Source organism: Setaria italica, chromosome I (assembly GCF_000263155.2).
Source record: "Setaria italica strain Yugu1 chromosome I, Setaria_italica_v2.0, whole genome shotgun sequence".
Taxonomy (NCBI): Eukaryota; Viridiplantae; Streptophyta; class Magnoliopsida; order Poales; family Poaceae; genus Setaria; species Setaria italica.
The window spans coordinates 40,891,626-40,904,732 of record NC_028450.1 but is presented as its reverse complement, the minus strand read 5'-3'; the positions used below and the strand labels follow the sequence as shown (position 1 = coordinate 40,904,732).

At 47.0% G+C, this 13,107-nt stretch overlaps 2 protein-coding genes across 2 annotated transcripts; one reads left to right on the top strand and one right to left on the bottom strand.

Annotated features, from left to right (window-relative positions):
* The first annotated feature begins 1,795 nt into the window (after positions 1-1,795).
* Positions 1,796-7,436, top strand: LOC101777347 (clathrin interactor EPSIN 2). Its single transcript, XM_004954230.4, has 14 exons — positions 1,796-2,068; positions 2,490-2,582; positions 2,700-2,751; positions 2,880-2,959; positions 3,051-3,129; positions 3,271-3,354; positions 3,479-3,624; positions 3,741-4,097; positions 4,260-4,301; positions 4,390-4,488; positions 4,561-4,745; positions 4,904-5,103; positions 5,485-6,424; positions 6,511-7,436. Exons 2-14 carry the CDS (start codon positions 2,548-2,550, stop codon positions 7,038-7,040), a joined length of 2,829 nt encoding a protein of 942 aa, XP_004954287.1. The 5' UTR covers positions 1,796-2,068; positions 2,490-2,547; the 3' UTR covers positions 7,041-7,436.
* Positions 7,437-7,820: 384 nt separating this feature from the next.
* On the bottom strand, positions 7,821-12,143 carry LOC101776941. The gene is made up of 3 exons (XM_004954229.2): positions 10,573-12,143; positions 8,190-8,233; positions 7,821-8,060 (listed from the first exon to the last, which is right to left on the bottom strand). The coding sequence occupies exon 1, from the start codon at positions 11,918-11,920 to the stop codon at positions 10,601-10,603; it is 1,320 nt and encodes a 439-aa protein (XP_004954286.1). The 5' UTR covers positions 11,921-12,143; the 3' UTR covers positions 7,821-8,060; positions 8,190-8,233; positions 10,573-10,600.
* Positions 12,144-13,107: the final 964 nt, after the last annotated feature.

The window sequence follows — 13,107 nt, the reverse complement described above, 5'->3', positions numbered from 1 at the left end:
CTACCTGCATGGCCCAATATAGCCCGGGTGACCCGTACACGCACGCGCACACAGTCCTGGGTTCCCCTGGCTAACTGAAACGTGATGATGACGAAATAAAATGGACCGGCCCGGTTGGATGGTCGAGCGAGCGTGGCGACGATTGAGCCGGTTGGTGACTTGTTGGGCTGACGTGGATGCTTCAACTGCAACGGTCTGGTCAGGAGTTGCAGACTGACCTGTTCCTCCTCCTACCGCCAAACTCCGAAAGCGATTCGTCATTCGTACGTACGTATACGCTGGTTGGTTGTAACATACGCAAGCACTGACACCCGAATCTACTCGCTGCCCGCGCGAGGCTGACTTGTACGCATTCCTTTCCGGATACCAATACCACCACTGCTGTGTCCAGGGGCAGCAGTGTCCAGGGGCAGCTCGGGGCAAGGCGGATCTAGGACCCGGGCTGCTCGGGCCGCAGCTCGGGGCAAGGCGGATCTAGGACCCGGGCTGCTCGGGCCGCAGCTCGGGGCAAGCTCATGTAGCCCCTTTAATATACGTGGTATTTAGTCTATGATCTTCTTTAGAGAAAAGGAGGTTCAGGAGGCGTGAATCAGCGGCTCAGCTCGGGACGCAGCATCGTTCTGCATCGTCTCTGGTTGTGTCCGCAATCATCGCCTTGCACTTGCACGCATCACCAAACTTAACTGAAGAAATCTAGCCGGACGTTTCCCATCACCACTGAAAATCATCAAAGCCATCGCTCGTCTTCTTTAATCATGGCGTCTGCGTCGGTGCACTGCTGATGGTACCCTGGTTGGTAATCAGGCCTTTTTTTTTTTGAAACTTTGTAATCAGGCCTTTTTCTTCTTCCGGGAGAAAGAAGAAGAGTTGCTTGGGGTACTTCTGGGTGGCCTTCTTGGTTTGGTGTCACGGCTGAGATCAGTCGGCAACACACGGATCTGTGTGTGTGGCTCTCGTCGGGATCAGTGAGGTATCTAAGCTCGTAGCTGGTGGCCAGCTAATGAGGGGCATGAGCAAAAGATGGCCGCCTGTCGGTTGCCATCTGGCAGCCATGTTTCCCCCCGTTTCCATTCCCACTTTCCTTTTTTTTTCTTCTACGGGAGAGGAAAGAAGAGAGCATTGCTTTCGGGCTTTCGGCGTGGCATTCGTGTGCGTAATCAGATGCCAATTCCGTTCTAGAAAAAATTGGAAAGAAAAGGAAAATAAAGAGGTTGGGAGAGAGCTCACATGAGTCAGCCTAACAAACTTGTACCACGAGCTTAGCCGCACATGCATGCTTGCTTGCCAATGATTTCTCGGCCAACAATTCTGAAATCATTTCCCCCCATGAGCTGTTCTAATAACCGTATCGATAAGTTTATCTTTAAAAAAAGAAAAGAAAAATTAGCCGTAGGTCTTCTGAATTCCCCAACCTCTCCAGAAGAAACGAGGGTTTGACGCTTGACACCGTCGTAAAAGGAGGGCTCCTCCTTTTCCTTCCAGCCTGTCTGACCCACCGACCAGCCAGCCAAGCAGGAGTCGCTTACCACATGGCGAAAACTTACTCCAATTGAAATTTCAGGCTCCCTTGTTTTGTTTCATCGCCACCCCCAGCTGTGCTTTCCCTTTCCCAGGTCCCCTCGTTTTTAATCTCACCAGTTTTATAAACGAGTGAATTTAAAACTAACAGATATTTACATGGTTTTTACTCGATCACCGTCGATTAATTACTCCGTTTTTCTGGTATAAGCGCTAATTAATTAACAATTCGTTCGCGCACCAAACTACCAAAGCGAAAGGGGGGAAAAGAATTATTCGCGTCGCGCACCTCCTCTCCGCCTCCTCTTTCCTCCCCTGCTCGCCAGCCCATTCGCATCGCATCGCAGCGCGTCGCGGGCGGCGAGCGACAACTCAGGAAGAAGAAAAAGGAAGGAAAGCCAAGGGAAGCGGGCGCGACCAGCGCACGACCACCGCCACCACCGCCTCTCCTCGCCTCCCCATTCCGAGTGGAATCCCCGTGGACTCCTCCGCTTCCGCCTCCGTGCGTCGCCGCGGCGCGCTGCTCCGACGGCCCTGCCTGCCTCCTCAGGTGCGCTTCCGATTGCTTTTGTTGCTGCTCCTCCTCCTGCTGCTATCGCTTCGCTCGGATGCGCGCTTGTCGATTGGGTTTGGAGAGCTGGGCGGGGAATGGCCGGGACGCCGGATCTCGCCGGGGGGCAGGGTGCTGTCGGTGCTGCTAGATCTGGGGCGTGCTGTACGGACGGGACCGTGAATTTGCCACCGGCGTGGCTCGCGTAGATCTAGCGTCCCCTCCTTTGGTTGTTGGAGCTGTTTCGATTTTCGTGCCGGGTCCTATCGCCGTTCAAAATTTTTGGGTTCGAGCTTGGTGTTGGAGCACTATTATTCATGCTGTTAGAGTTATGAGGGTGGGGTCCGAATGGAAATGGGGATGCTTGCTTGTAATGGGATCTCGATCGCAGATGGATCTTATGGATGAATGGATTGCGCAGGTACCCAACCGAGGAGGACACGGAGCTGGGCACAAGAAGCTTGATTTGAAAGAGAGCCATGAAGAAAGTGTTCGATCAGACGGTCCGAGACTTGTACGTGATTTCCGTGCTATATCCCCGTCATATACCCCGTGTGCGATTGCGAGCATTATTTGTTTGCTAGCCGCATGGATTGACCTAGTAATTTGTTTGGACCTCCTACTTTTGCAGAAAAAGAGAGGTGAATAAGAAGGTCCTCAAGGTTCCTGGAATAGAACAAAAGGTAAAAGATCTCTGCCCTGGCATCCTTTCACACACAAGCAGTTCTTGGGCAAATTCATTTGTTTGCTCATACTTTCCCTTGCCAGTTGTTAGAAAACGAATGATGTTCTTGTTCTAATTTGTACACAGATTCTTGATGCTACAAGCAATGAGCCATGGGGCCCGCATGGATCCCTCCTGGCAGACATTGCTCAAGCAACGAATAACTAGTATGTTTTTTCCCTTTCATTTTTTATTGGCTATTCGTCAAACAGAAACCAGCTTTCCTGGTGCTAATGTGGTTTGCATGTCCGTTTGCAGTCATGAGTACCAGATGATCATGAATATTGTGTGGAAGAGGATCAATGACACTGGTAAAAATTGGCGGCATGTTTACAAGGTAAAAGTTTTCTTGCAGCCATGAATATTAAATGTAGGTTTTAATGCCGCTTTTGATAATATTTTTATATTATAAACTATTACGATAATTTTGCCGTTCCTGAAACTGATGTTCTCTTTTCTGTTTTCTCATGTGTGGTAGGGATTGATTGTCTTGGACTACCTGGTTGCACATGGTACTGAGCGAGTTATTGATGACATAAGAGAGCATTCTTATCAGATATCGGTAATGCTATCCACCCAGTTTTCAGCTTTATATGTTCATTACAATCATAAAGTTAGGTTGTGGCATCGGAGGATTTTGGTATCTTACTTGCCTGGTGCTCTGACACTTATGCTTAAAATTTCAGACACTTGCTGACTTCCAGTACATTGATTCTTCTGGGAGAGATCAAGGCAGCAATGTACGGAGGAAATCCCAGAGCCTTGTTAGTTTAGTTAATGATAAAGAAAGAATACAGGAAGTTAGGCAGAAAGCCCTCACTACCAGGGACAAGTGAGTATAGTCTAGCTTTATTTCATGCTTGCTTCATATTGATTGGTGCGCACTGTTTTACAGGCATGAGCATTTCCTCTTGTTGTATTGATTACTTTTTATCTGTCCATCTTTAGGTACCGGAGTGCATTTGCCACCAGTGGAACACACAGGAGCCCAGGTGGATACGGTGGTGGTTATGACAATGATCGCTATGAGGGCAGCTATGGCAGTAGATATGATAACAGAAATGGAAATGGGAGGGAAAGAGAATATGGATACAGGGACGAAGACAGATATGGCGGTCCTGGAGACACACCCAATCGGGAAGGAGATCGTTATTCCAGAGATTCTAATGAGCGCTATGGTAGAGATTATAGAGAAGATGAATACAAAGGAAGTCATAGCAACCATGAATATGCTGAAGGATCAGGCCGCAGGAGCTATGGTCGGGAAAGGGATTCATATGGGGATGATGAAGCCTATTCATCCCGGTATGTTTTTTTTTTCTTTCAACTTGAAATTCTTGCTTAATGGCCATAATCATATCAGCAACTAATGTACCGAATAGTTAGTTCACTAAATCAATAATATTATTCTCTTCAGATTTTAGGGGTCTTTGTGGATCTTAACATCCTCTTCTATTTTCCTTGCAGTGGCCGTGGCAGCAATGCTGATGGGCCTACCCAGGATGAGAGGTAAATAATGGAGATTGGTCACTTTCATAAATTCTTAGCATTTTCCTTTTGGAGTGTGCCTTCTAAGTTCTGTTACCTGCGTTCACAGGCCTATAGAACGAAAGCTATCTAACCAGCAGATTGCTTCACCACCACCAAACTATGAAGATGTTACAAGAGATGGCCAGGACAATCTTCCCAATGACAGGTCAATATTCTATTTTTGATGCTTTAATTTCTTGGCTGAGCAATAATCCCCTAACTTAACTCTCAATTTCAGAAATGGAGGAAGTGTTCCTGCTGCCGTACCAAAGGTGTCTTCTCCTCCTGTTCCTGCAACAAGTGTTCCTGCAGAACAGGTGAATGGGGTTCACGATAGTACTGTCGAAGATGTACCTGCACCCCCAACTGCTCATGCTGAGCCTAATGGATTTGATGAGTTTGATCCACGTGGATCTGTACTAGGTATAGTTTGTTCTTTTTCGGCAATCAATACATCGCTCGGGTAAAATGAAGTAATGTGAGCATGAGCATCTAAGTCTAACCTGGCATGTTGTTGGAATCAATATCTTGTTGGTAAACATGTACTGATATTACGCTTGCTGATCTATATCCCCTTTCAGATTCTTCTCCTCCCGTGAACCCTGCGCCAGTGGTGAATAGCTTAGAGATGGATTTATTTGGATCAGATCCTATTAGTTCACTGGCTTTGGTATCTGTGCCTCAACCAACAACCACATCAAATGTTGAGCCACCAGCAAATTCAGGTTTTGAGACAAATGATTTTATGGGCATGCCACCAACTTCCTCTGGATTTGGCGAGGTATATGCATAACTTATTTGCATTAGTATGTGTGTTCTAGTGGGGGTTGTGATGCAGTTTTGTGCATACGTTCTTAAATTGGCTTGCTACTGTTCTACTGAAAACAATGTAAGAGCTTTTCATAATTTTGTGGAGTTTGATGGATTAGATAAGCTAAATGCTATAAGCGGAGGTACCAAAGCTGTTTATTAGAACTGTTCTTAACATTGAAGAACCTGTACTAGTAATGACAGAATTTCCATCAGTAGGAATGCTTTGAATTGAACTCAAGTAATGACAGAATTTCGTTGATGGTGTTGCTGCTGTGTTTCCTTTTAATTTATCTAGTCATAATTTCTAATCTAAGCATTCTTTTTTTACTGTCTTTTAATCTTCCAACAGATTGATGCCTCAAATCCTTTCGGGGATCCTACTCCTTTCAAGGCGGTTCATGATGAAAGTCCTGCAGTTCCTCAGACAAATGCTGCGCCTGCTGGTTCTATTCAGTCTACTGGACCTGGTGCAGATGCAAATCCTTTCCAGGCTGCTTCAGCCGCAAGCTTTGGTTTTGGAGATACTCTTGGTGATCTCACTTTTGCTTCAAACACTGCTTCTGAGCAGCAAGATATTTTTGCAAACACAGCCTCCTTTCCTTCACAGGTATCAGCTGCGAATCCATCCGTGGTTCTCCAACAGCCAGTTTCTACTAATTTCCCCTCTCAGGCACCTCAGCCTGCAGTTGCTGGGCCACCGCCTGTTACTCATGCTGCTCCCACAGCATTTGCTCCTTCTCAAGCACCTCAGGCTGCTCCTGCGTTTGCTTATTCACAAGCACCTTATCCTGCTGCTGCCAACCAGTCTCAGGTTCCCCAGGCTGCCTCCACATCATTTGCTCCTTCACAGGCACCTCAACCTGTAGCACCAAATGTGCCATCAGGCCAGTCAAACTTCTTTATGCAAACAGCATCAGGGGCTGGTTTTGATAGCCAATCTGGGGTTCCTTTACAGAATGGAGCTCCATCCTACATTCCTTCACAGACTTCTCAGTTCACTGCCCCGGCAAACCAACAACCATCTCAGCCAAGCTTCCTCCCACAAACTGGGACATCAGCTCCGCAGCCAGCTTTGATTTCTCGGGGAGCATCCCAGCCTCTTGGTGTGCCAAATTCAGTACCTTCTGCCACTAGCTTCCCGTTGCAGTCAAGTTCATCAGCTCCCCCAGAAACACTCATTTCAGCCTTGCAAGTTAGTCAGACTGAGCCAGTGAAGAAATTCGAGCCCAAATCTAAACTTTGGTCTGATACTCTGAGCCGGGGTCTAGTCAATCTGGACATTTCTGGACGTAAGTGGCTTGTCATGGGTTCTCTGTTTCTGCAATGCCAACAGCCTACCTTTATGTTGTCTGACCTCATTGCATGTGTTTTACAGCAAAAGCAAACCCTCATGCCGATATTGGAGTTGACTTTGATTCAATCAATCGCAAGGAGAAAAGGCAAGAAAAGAAAATAAACCAAGCACCTGTGGTGTCTACAGTCACCATGGGCAAAGCCATGGGAGCTGGTTCCGGCATTGGCCGGTCTGGTGCTGGTTCAATGGCACCCCCTCCCAACCCAATGGGTGCAGGCAGGCCCATGGGCATGGGTATGGGCACTGGTGCTGGTTATGGTGGTGGCATGGGGATGAATCGGCCAATGGGCATGGGGATGGGGATGGGGATGGGAATGGGAATGAACCAACAACAGATGGGAATGGGGATGGGGATGAACCAACAACCGATGGGAATGGGGATGGGGATGAACCAACAACCGATGGGAGGAATGAACATGGGGATGGGGATGAACCAGGGGATGCCGATGCGGCCTCCTATGGGAATGGGTCCTGGTGGAATGCCCGGTGCTGGCTACAATCAAATGGGTGCTGCATACGGTGGTCAGCAACCATACGGAGGATACAGGTGAGGAGGCTACAGCTTGCCACACCCTAAAAACCACAGATTATGCGGTGGGGGTTTGAGAAACAGTTTAGGAGGCATATGTATTTTGGTCGCCTGGTTTTGCTTTGTGTATGATTTCTTGTTTCTTTTGGGGTGGGTGGGTATAATTTTCGTCACTATTCTTTTTACAATCCATGTTGGATACTGTACCTACTAAATAGCAAATACTAGCAAACAAGTGAACGAGGGCGACGCTACAACTACCGTGTTGTGTTGGATGCAAAGCCTTGATACTACAAGCGCCCATGTAGTTGTAACTGTATAATTTGCTATATATAGGTTGCTTTTGCTGTGAAACATATTATTTGTTTCAGCATTCTTGCTGGATGGACAATAAAAGGCTGTACCATTTGGTTGAGTTGTCTCTCGTTTTTGCAATGACGTCACAAATTTGACTTTACTGTCAAGTAATCCGGTAGGCGGTTTTGTGTCCACAGCATCATTCTAGTATCGATGAATAGCTTTTGGACTAATAACTGCTTGGAACTAACAACGCTTCTTGGAGCTATACCTGACAGCAGTTTGGTGCTATCTGACTCCAAAAGGAGGCTTGAACTAACATGCAAGAAATCTCCTGTGGTCCACGTCACCTATCCTTGCTTTTCTTTTTTCCTTTTCCAATTAACCACGTCTTCACCGTCCTCTCTTAACTCACGTGCATTCCGTTTCAAAATGTAGATCGTTTTGACTTACATGGATTTTGCTATGTCTACACATAACATTTAGGTGCATAGCAAAATATATATATCTAAAAAAGCTAACACGATAGCGGAGGGAGTACCACATAGTTCACCATTGAAAATAACAGAAGGAAGCACACGAACATTCACAAGCAGCATGCTAAAATAAAACACGCACCATACATCACACGCATAATACCACATAGTTCACCAGTCTACCGGCATAGCTAACTCGCAAACTGAATAAACTAGCGGAGGAAAACAAGCAACCAAGTCCGTTTCCCGTAGTTCCCTTCAAACAGTGCCTGCAATAGAAGCGTTGTGATTAAACTTGCAATCCACACGGGGCATGCCAATTGACATTTGGCAGCACGGAAACAAGAAAAATTGGGCATCAAAAGCACATACGAGCAGAAATTGTATTGATAACTCACCTTCTACATCCTGCCCCTGATGGCTAACGACAATGTCCATCTCACTGGAAAAAAAACAGGGTGACATTCATTAATCAAACTACAGATCACATGTACTCATGCTGACAAACACAATAAACCACACTAGAGAGAGAGAGAGAAGAAATCCAAACTGTTTCAGAGATTTTTTTAACTATTTAGTACAGGAAAAAGAGCAAAAGCAGCAGATCACCGAACATGTCTATTGCTTGCAAGCAAGATAGATGTTCCTGATTCCACTTCTCAAAACCTAACTCTAGCTTCTGACGTGGCTGAATAGACTCAACATACAGCCACCATAACGATGACTATTTTACATGTTAAATCATTAAAACAAAATTATACATAAAATAACAAACCATATAATCAAAATCCAAAACTAAATTACCACTTGGAATAAATAATTGGAAGAAGTGTATAACAGTATAACAGTACAGTGCACAGGCTCTCAGCTATCTGAATAACAGAAGAGAGACCTGAATACTATGTGCTACTGGTTTACTTTACAAATAATGGATGGAGCTCAGAACATAGCCCCTATTATCCAAAAGGATGGCTAAGCTGCAAAGTATTTCCTTTTGTTTTCTTTTAGCAAATAGCACATGTGGGGAAAGCTTGATAGCATCACCACATATCACAATGGACAATTGAGCTTATAAAATGCTGATGTTCAGAGTAAATATAGTATAGGGGACATTTTAAACCGGGGACATGTCAAGTAAAACATGGTGTCTGCTTGCCAAATTGCCAATACGCAACTAGAGAAGAACCTATCCACCGATTCTAGTGCTATGCAATTTCTTAATAGGTTAGTAATGAAACTAAAAAACAACGCGCTGCCAGGGCTAAAGGAGAACAGGCATTGCACCGAGTTTTTGAAGTTCTGGATACTGGACAGTCAGATTTTACCGACTGGACCGGCATGCTCCAAATGTTGTGACACATGACGGAGACGTGGGGGCTCGGGCTATGGTCACGTGTGGCATCATAAATCTAGTTGAGCTGTGTCCTGAAGTGCAAAATCTATGCAAGCACTCATGTGTTAAGTGCACAGGACAAAACTTCCATACGGATGGATCAAATAAAATTTAGATTGCGCTAAGAACCAAATGACGGCGTAGGCTGTGGAATGGTCACTACTGACTAGACCATTGAGCTATTCATTTGGCTCGAAAGGTATGGTAGATAGATCATGACCCAGAAGGTTTGGCAACTAGTTGTTTTTAAAAAAGTGACATGTTGACAATGGATCTGGGAGCACATGATGTGATAATTTGGCAGAGATGGAACTTAGCTTGAGAAAAGCCAAACTTCTGATATGATTCTGCTATTTTTTTGTTATCCACTTAAGAAAAGGTAAATCATATAATCGATACATCATTGTGTTTGAAGTTTGGATCAACCTCTAGGCGTATTGATTATGGAGATTGCATATCACGTAGAACTGGAGCTGCTTATGTCGTCCTAGTCTGACAGAGCTCAAGAGAAGATGCCAGTGTGAGGAAGGGGAAACCATATTCATGGTCCCAGTCTCCCAGAGCTCAAGAGACGAGGCTGGGGTGAGGAAGGGAAAATCATATTCATAGGCAAGGTGCAATCAATGGGAAAGTGGGAAAGAGATGGGATGAAGGAGTAAGAATAATTTGCAGATTTGTTTAGAAGAGAAAAGGGATAGCAGTGCCAGTGCCAAACAAACCTTTGCAGTAGCATGCTAGCAGGGGCAGAGCTAGGGCCTATGCTGGGTGTGCTGTAGCATGGGTCCAGCGCAGTGCATCTCAGGCCAATACACGAAGTTCCTAGGTCCAAAACACTAGAATTTTGCTCAAATTTAGCTACCTCAGCACTTATCCATGGGTCCAGCCCTGGGTGGAAGCCATTTCTGGCTCCGCCCATGCATGCTAGCAATCAATTTATTCACTGGTAGATTAAAAACTGCACATGTTTGAAATGGAGAATATGCAATTAGTCACTGTTTTAGTTTATTCATCCATAATACTTGTGCTTTTCTTTTTGTAAAACTGACCACAAAGCAAGTTACATGGGATGTTTTTCAGTGCTAATTCATGAAGTGCCATCGTAGCTATTCCTTTTATTGCATATATTTTCAAGAATTCCCAGGGTCATAAAATTTGGAGCATTATTCAGCATTTTATACCAGGTATTCCAAATAGGCAATCCATCAATTGCTGTATGATTGCAGGATAACAAAGAAAAAACACCTGATTCTCACATGGAATGCTTCCACAAGTAGATCTCACGCAGTGCTTATAAAAAAGCACTATGAGACATATACTGGCTCAGCAAACAAAAATTACAATCGTTGAAGAAATAAATGAAATGAAATGAGAATGATTTAATGCCTTACCTAGATCAGTGGTTCCTTTCTTGTTTGCTCAGTGGTTCCCTTCTCTGAAATTTGGTAAGTGGGGAGACAAAGCCATCCTGTAGGGAAGTGCATGCCCACAGAACCGTTCCCTATTTGGCAGCTTTTGCATTGTCATTTCCTTGAGATTGAGGACAAACACCCAGGGAGCCTCATAGTGCTTGATGAAAACAAATCCCTCTCCAGCATCTACAATCCTAATCAAATAACTGTTACCAGATCCACCTGCCATTCTGAGATCAAGCAACCCATCCACACCCGAAAACTTCACGACATCCTCTTTCAACCATCGGCCTTTGGCACTCCTGCTCCTGTCATGACGCCAGAAATGGAGTGCACAGCGGGACCACGCCATTGCCACGACACGGAGGTCCCTGTCACCCTCGCTCCTCATGACCTTGATGTTCCTGTTGTACTTATCACACATGCCGCTGCATGGCAGATTGATGGTGGAGAACTTCTTGGTTTGCAAGTCCAGCACCAGGATATGCTCGTAGTCCATTCCCCAGTCGTGTACGACCCAATAGACATGCCCACTGTCACGGGCACCATCATCGATCCAGGGCGTCTCATAATTGTAAAGTTCGTAAGTGTCAGGGCATGGGAGCACTACCCATTGTCGTGAGCTTGAGGAGAAAGCACAGAGGCACGGCCCCTCCCTAAGAACGTATGTTGCAATGAGCACCTCGAAGGAGAAGATGCCAGTGCCCCCCTCGTCTTTGTCACTGATTACCAAAGCAGCGCCTAGGTAATAAGACCCAAGGTACAGGCCGGCACCAGGCTTGGGCAAGAGGATAGAGTGGCCTGACAAGGGGTCGCAGACGGCGAAGTGCTTGGGGATGTCCCTGAGGTCCGGAAGGTCGCGATCATTGGTAGAGCGGTCGCAGGACGAGCAGAAGAGCAGGAGGCCATCGCGAGAGTCGGCGAGGGACCAATGGTCGACTGTGGGGAGCGAGCTGAGGGAGAAATCCCGGCATCGGCCGACGGCGCCGCCGACGCCGGGATTAGGCGCGACCACCGGCAGGAAGGTAGGGTCGAGCACTGGGAGGGGAGACCGGTTGAGCACGTCGTACCGGTGGGGGCGGCCGCCTTTGCAGATGAAAAATCCGAGGATCTGGGGCGGGTGGAGGCGGCGGAACCGGCGGAGGAAGGCGGGGGCGGAGGAGACGCGGCGCCAGCGACGGCAGACGAGGGCGGCGGAGCGCGCTAGGTCGGCCGCCGAGGGGAGGCGCAGGAGAATCTCCTCCAGGTCCGCGTCGTCGAGGATGGCCGTCGCGTCGCCGTCGCCGTCGCCGTCCCGCGGCGCCGGCCTCCGGCATTTCCCCAGCATTTTGAGGATTTCCCTCGTCCTCGGCTCTCGGGTATTTGGTTGCGAATGGAGGGGCTCAGGCAGGCTACAGTACTGTGCAGGGAGCGGCGGCTTCCGACGGCATGTTGGCTGGTAAAGTGGTAGGAGCGGAGGAGAGGTGGCCGCCGGTGAGGTGCCTGCACAGAAGAGGCGGCGCTGTACTGTGACTGGGAGAGTGATTGGAGATTTGGAGAGTGAAGGAACCTCCGAGAGTCGGGACAATGGGGATGGCAACGGACGGTGTGGGCTTGGTCTCATGGGCTTAGCGTAAAGCACACTACAGTTCTCACGGTGGACTGGGCCACGGGGGAATTGATCCAGGACGATGGAGACGTCAAATTGTTCAACGGGCCGCCACAAAAGACGGGCCTCCAGCTTCTTCGTGTTCGTCTCCGCGCCTCCGCGGCATTGGGGGTTTCCCAGACCAGCCCGTTTTCATGCATGTCTAATTTGCCATTTGCCTTCCGCAATCACAATCAGCCAACCAATTCTATTGTTGCAAGAACCTTGTTACTATCAATCAACACATTTTTCTCGTGTGCGCTCCACGACTCCACGTGACATGAAAACGGGTCACGTTTTCAGAATGAATGATTTCTTAGTACACGGCTCTATTCTTCGAGTGATATAAAATCTCCAATTTAAAAGCTTGTTCTTTCCAAGGCATATGACGGTGGATTGCAGTTTTTTGAACAATGTTTTGCTGAAGCTAGGCTTTCGAAGCTCATGGGTACAGCGTGTCATGACTTGCGTGACATCGGTACGCTACTCGGTCTGCTTCAATGGTGTCATGTCGACACCGTTCACTCTAACACGCGGTCTTCGCCAAGGTGATCCGCTTTCGCCATATTTACTTCTCTTTGTTGCTGATGGTATGTCAGAATTGATCAACAGTAAAGTTCAGAGTGGTGCTTTGCATGAGCTACAGATTTGCAGGGGAGCTCCTGGCATCTCGCATCTACTATTTGCATATGACACATTACTCTTCCTCAAGGCCACCACGGATCAGGCTAGCCAGGTTAAAGAGTTGCTGAACATATATACTCGATGCACAGGCCAATTGATTAATCCGTCAAAATGCTCTATAGTGTTCAATGAGAAAGGGCAGCAGGAAACACATGATCAGGTTAAACAGATACTTGGGGTGGAGAGAGCCACATTTGAGCTTA

Coding starts and splice junctions, on each gene's coding strand:
- LOC101777347 (XM_004954230.4), top strand. CDS start 2,548: ATGAAGAAAGTGTTCGATCAGACGGTCCGAGACTT. Junction 4,302..4,389: donor GGGCCTACCCAGGATGAGAG/GTAAATAATGGA, acceptor CTGCGTTCACAG/GCCTATAGAACGAAAGCTAT. Junction 4,489..4,560: donor GACAATCTTCCCAATGACAG/GTCAATATTCTA, acceptor TCTCAATTTCAG/AAATGGAGGAAGTGTTCCTG.
- LOC101776941 (XM_004954229.2), bottom strand. CDS start 11,920: ATGCTGGGGAAATGCCGGAGGCCGGCGCCGCGGGACGGCGACGGCGAC.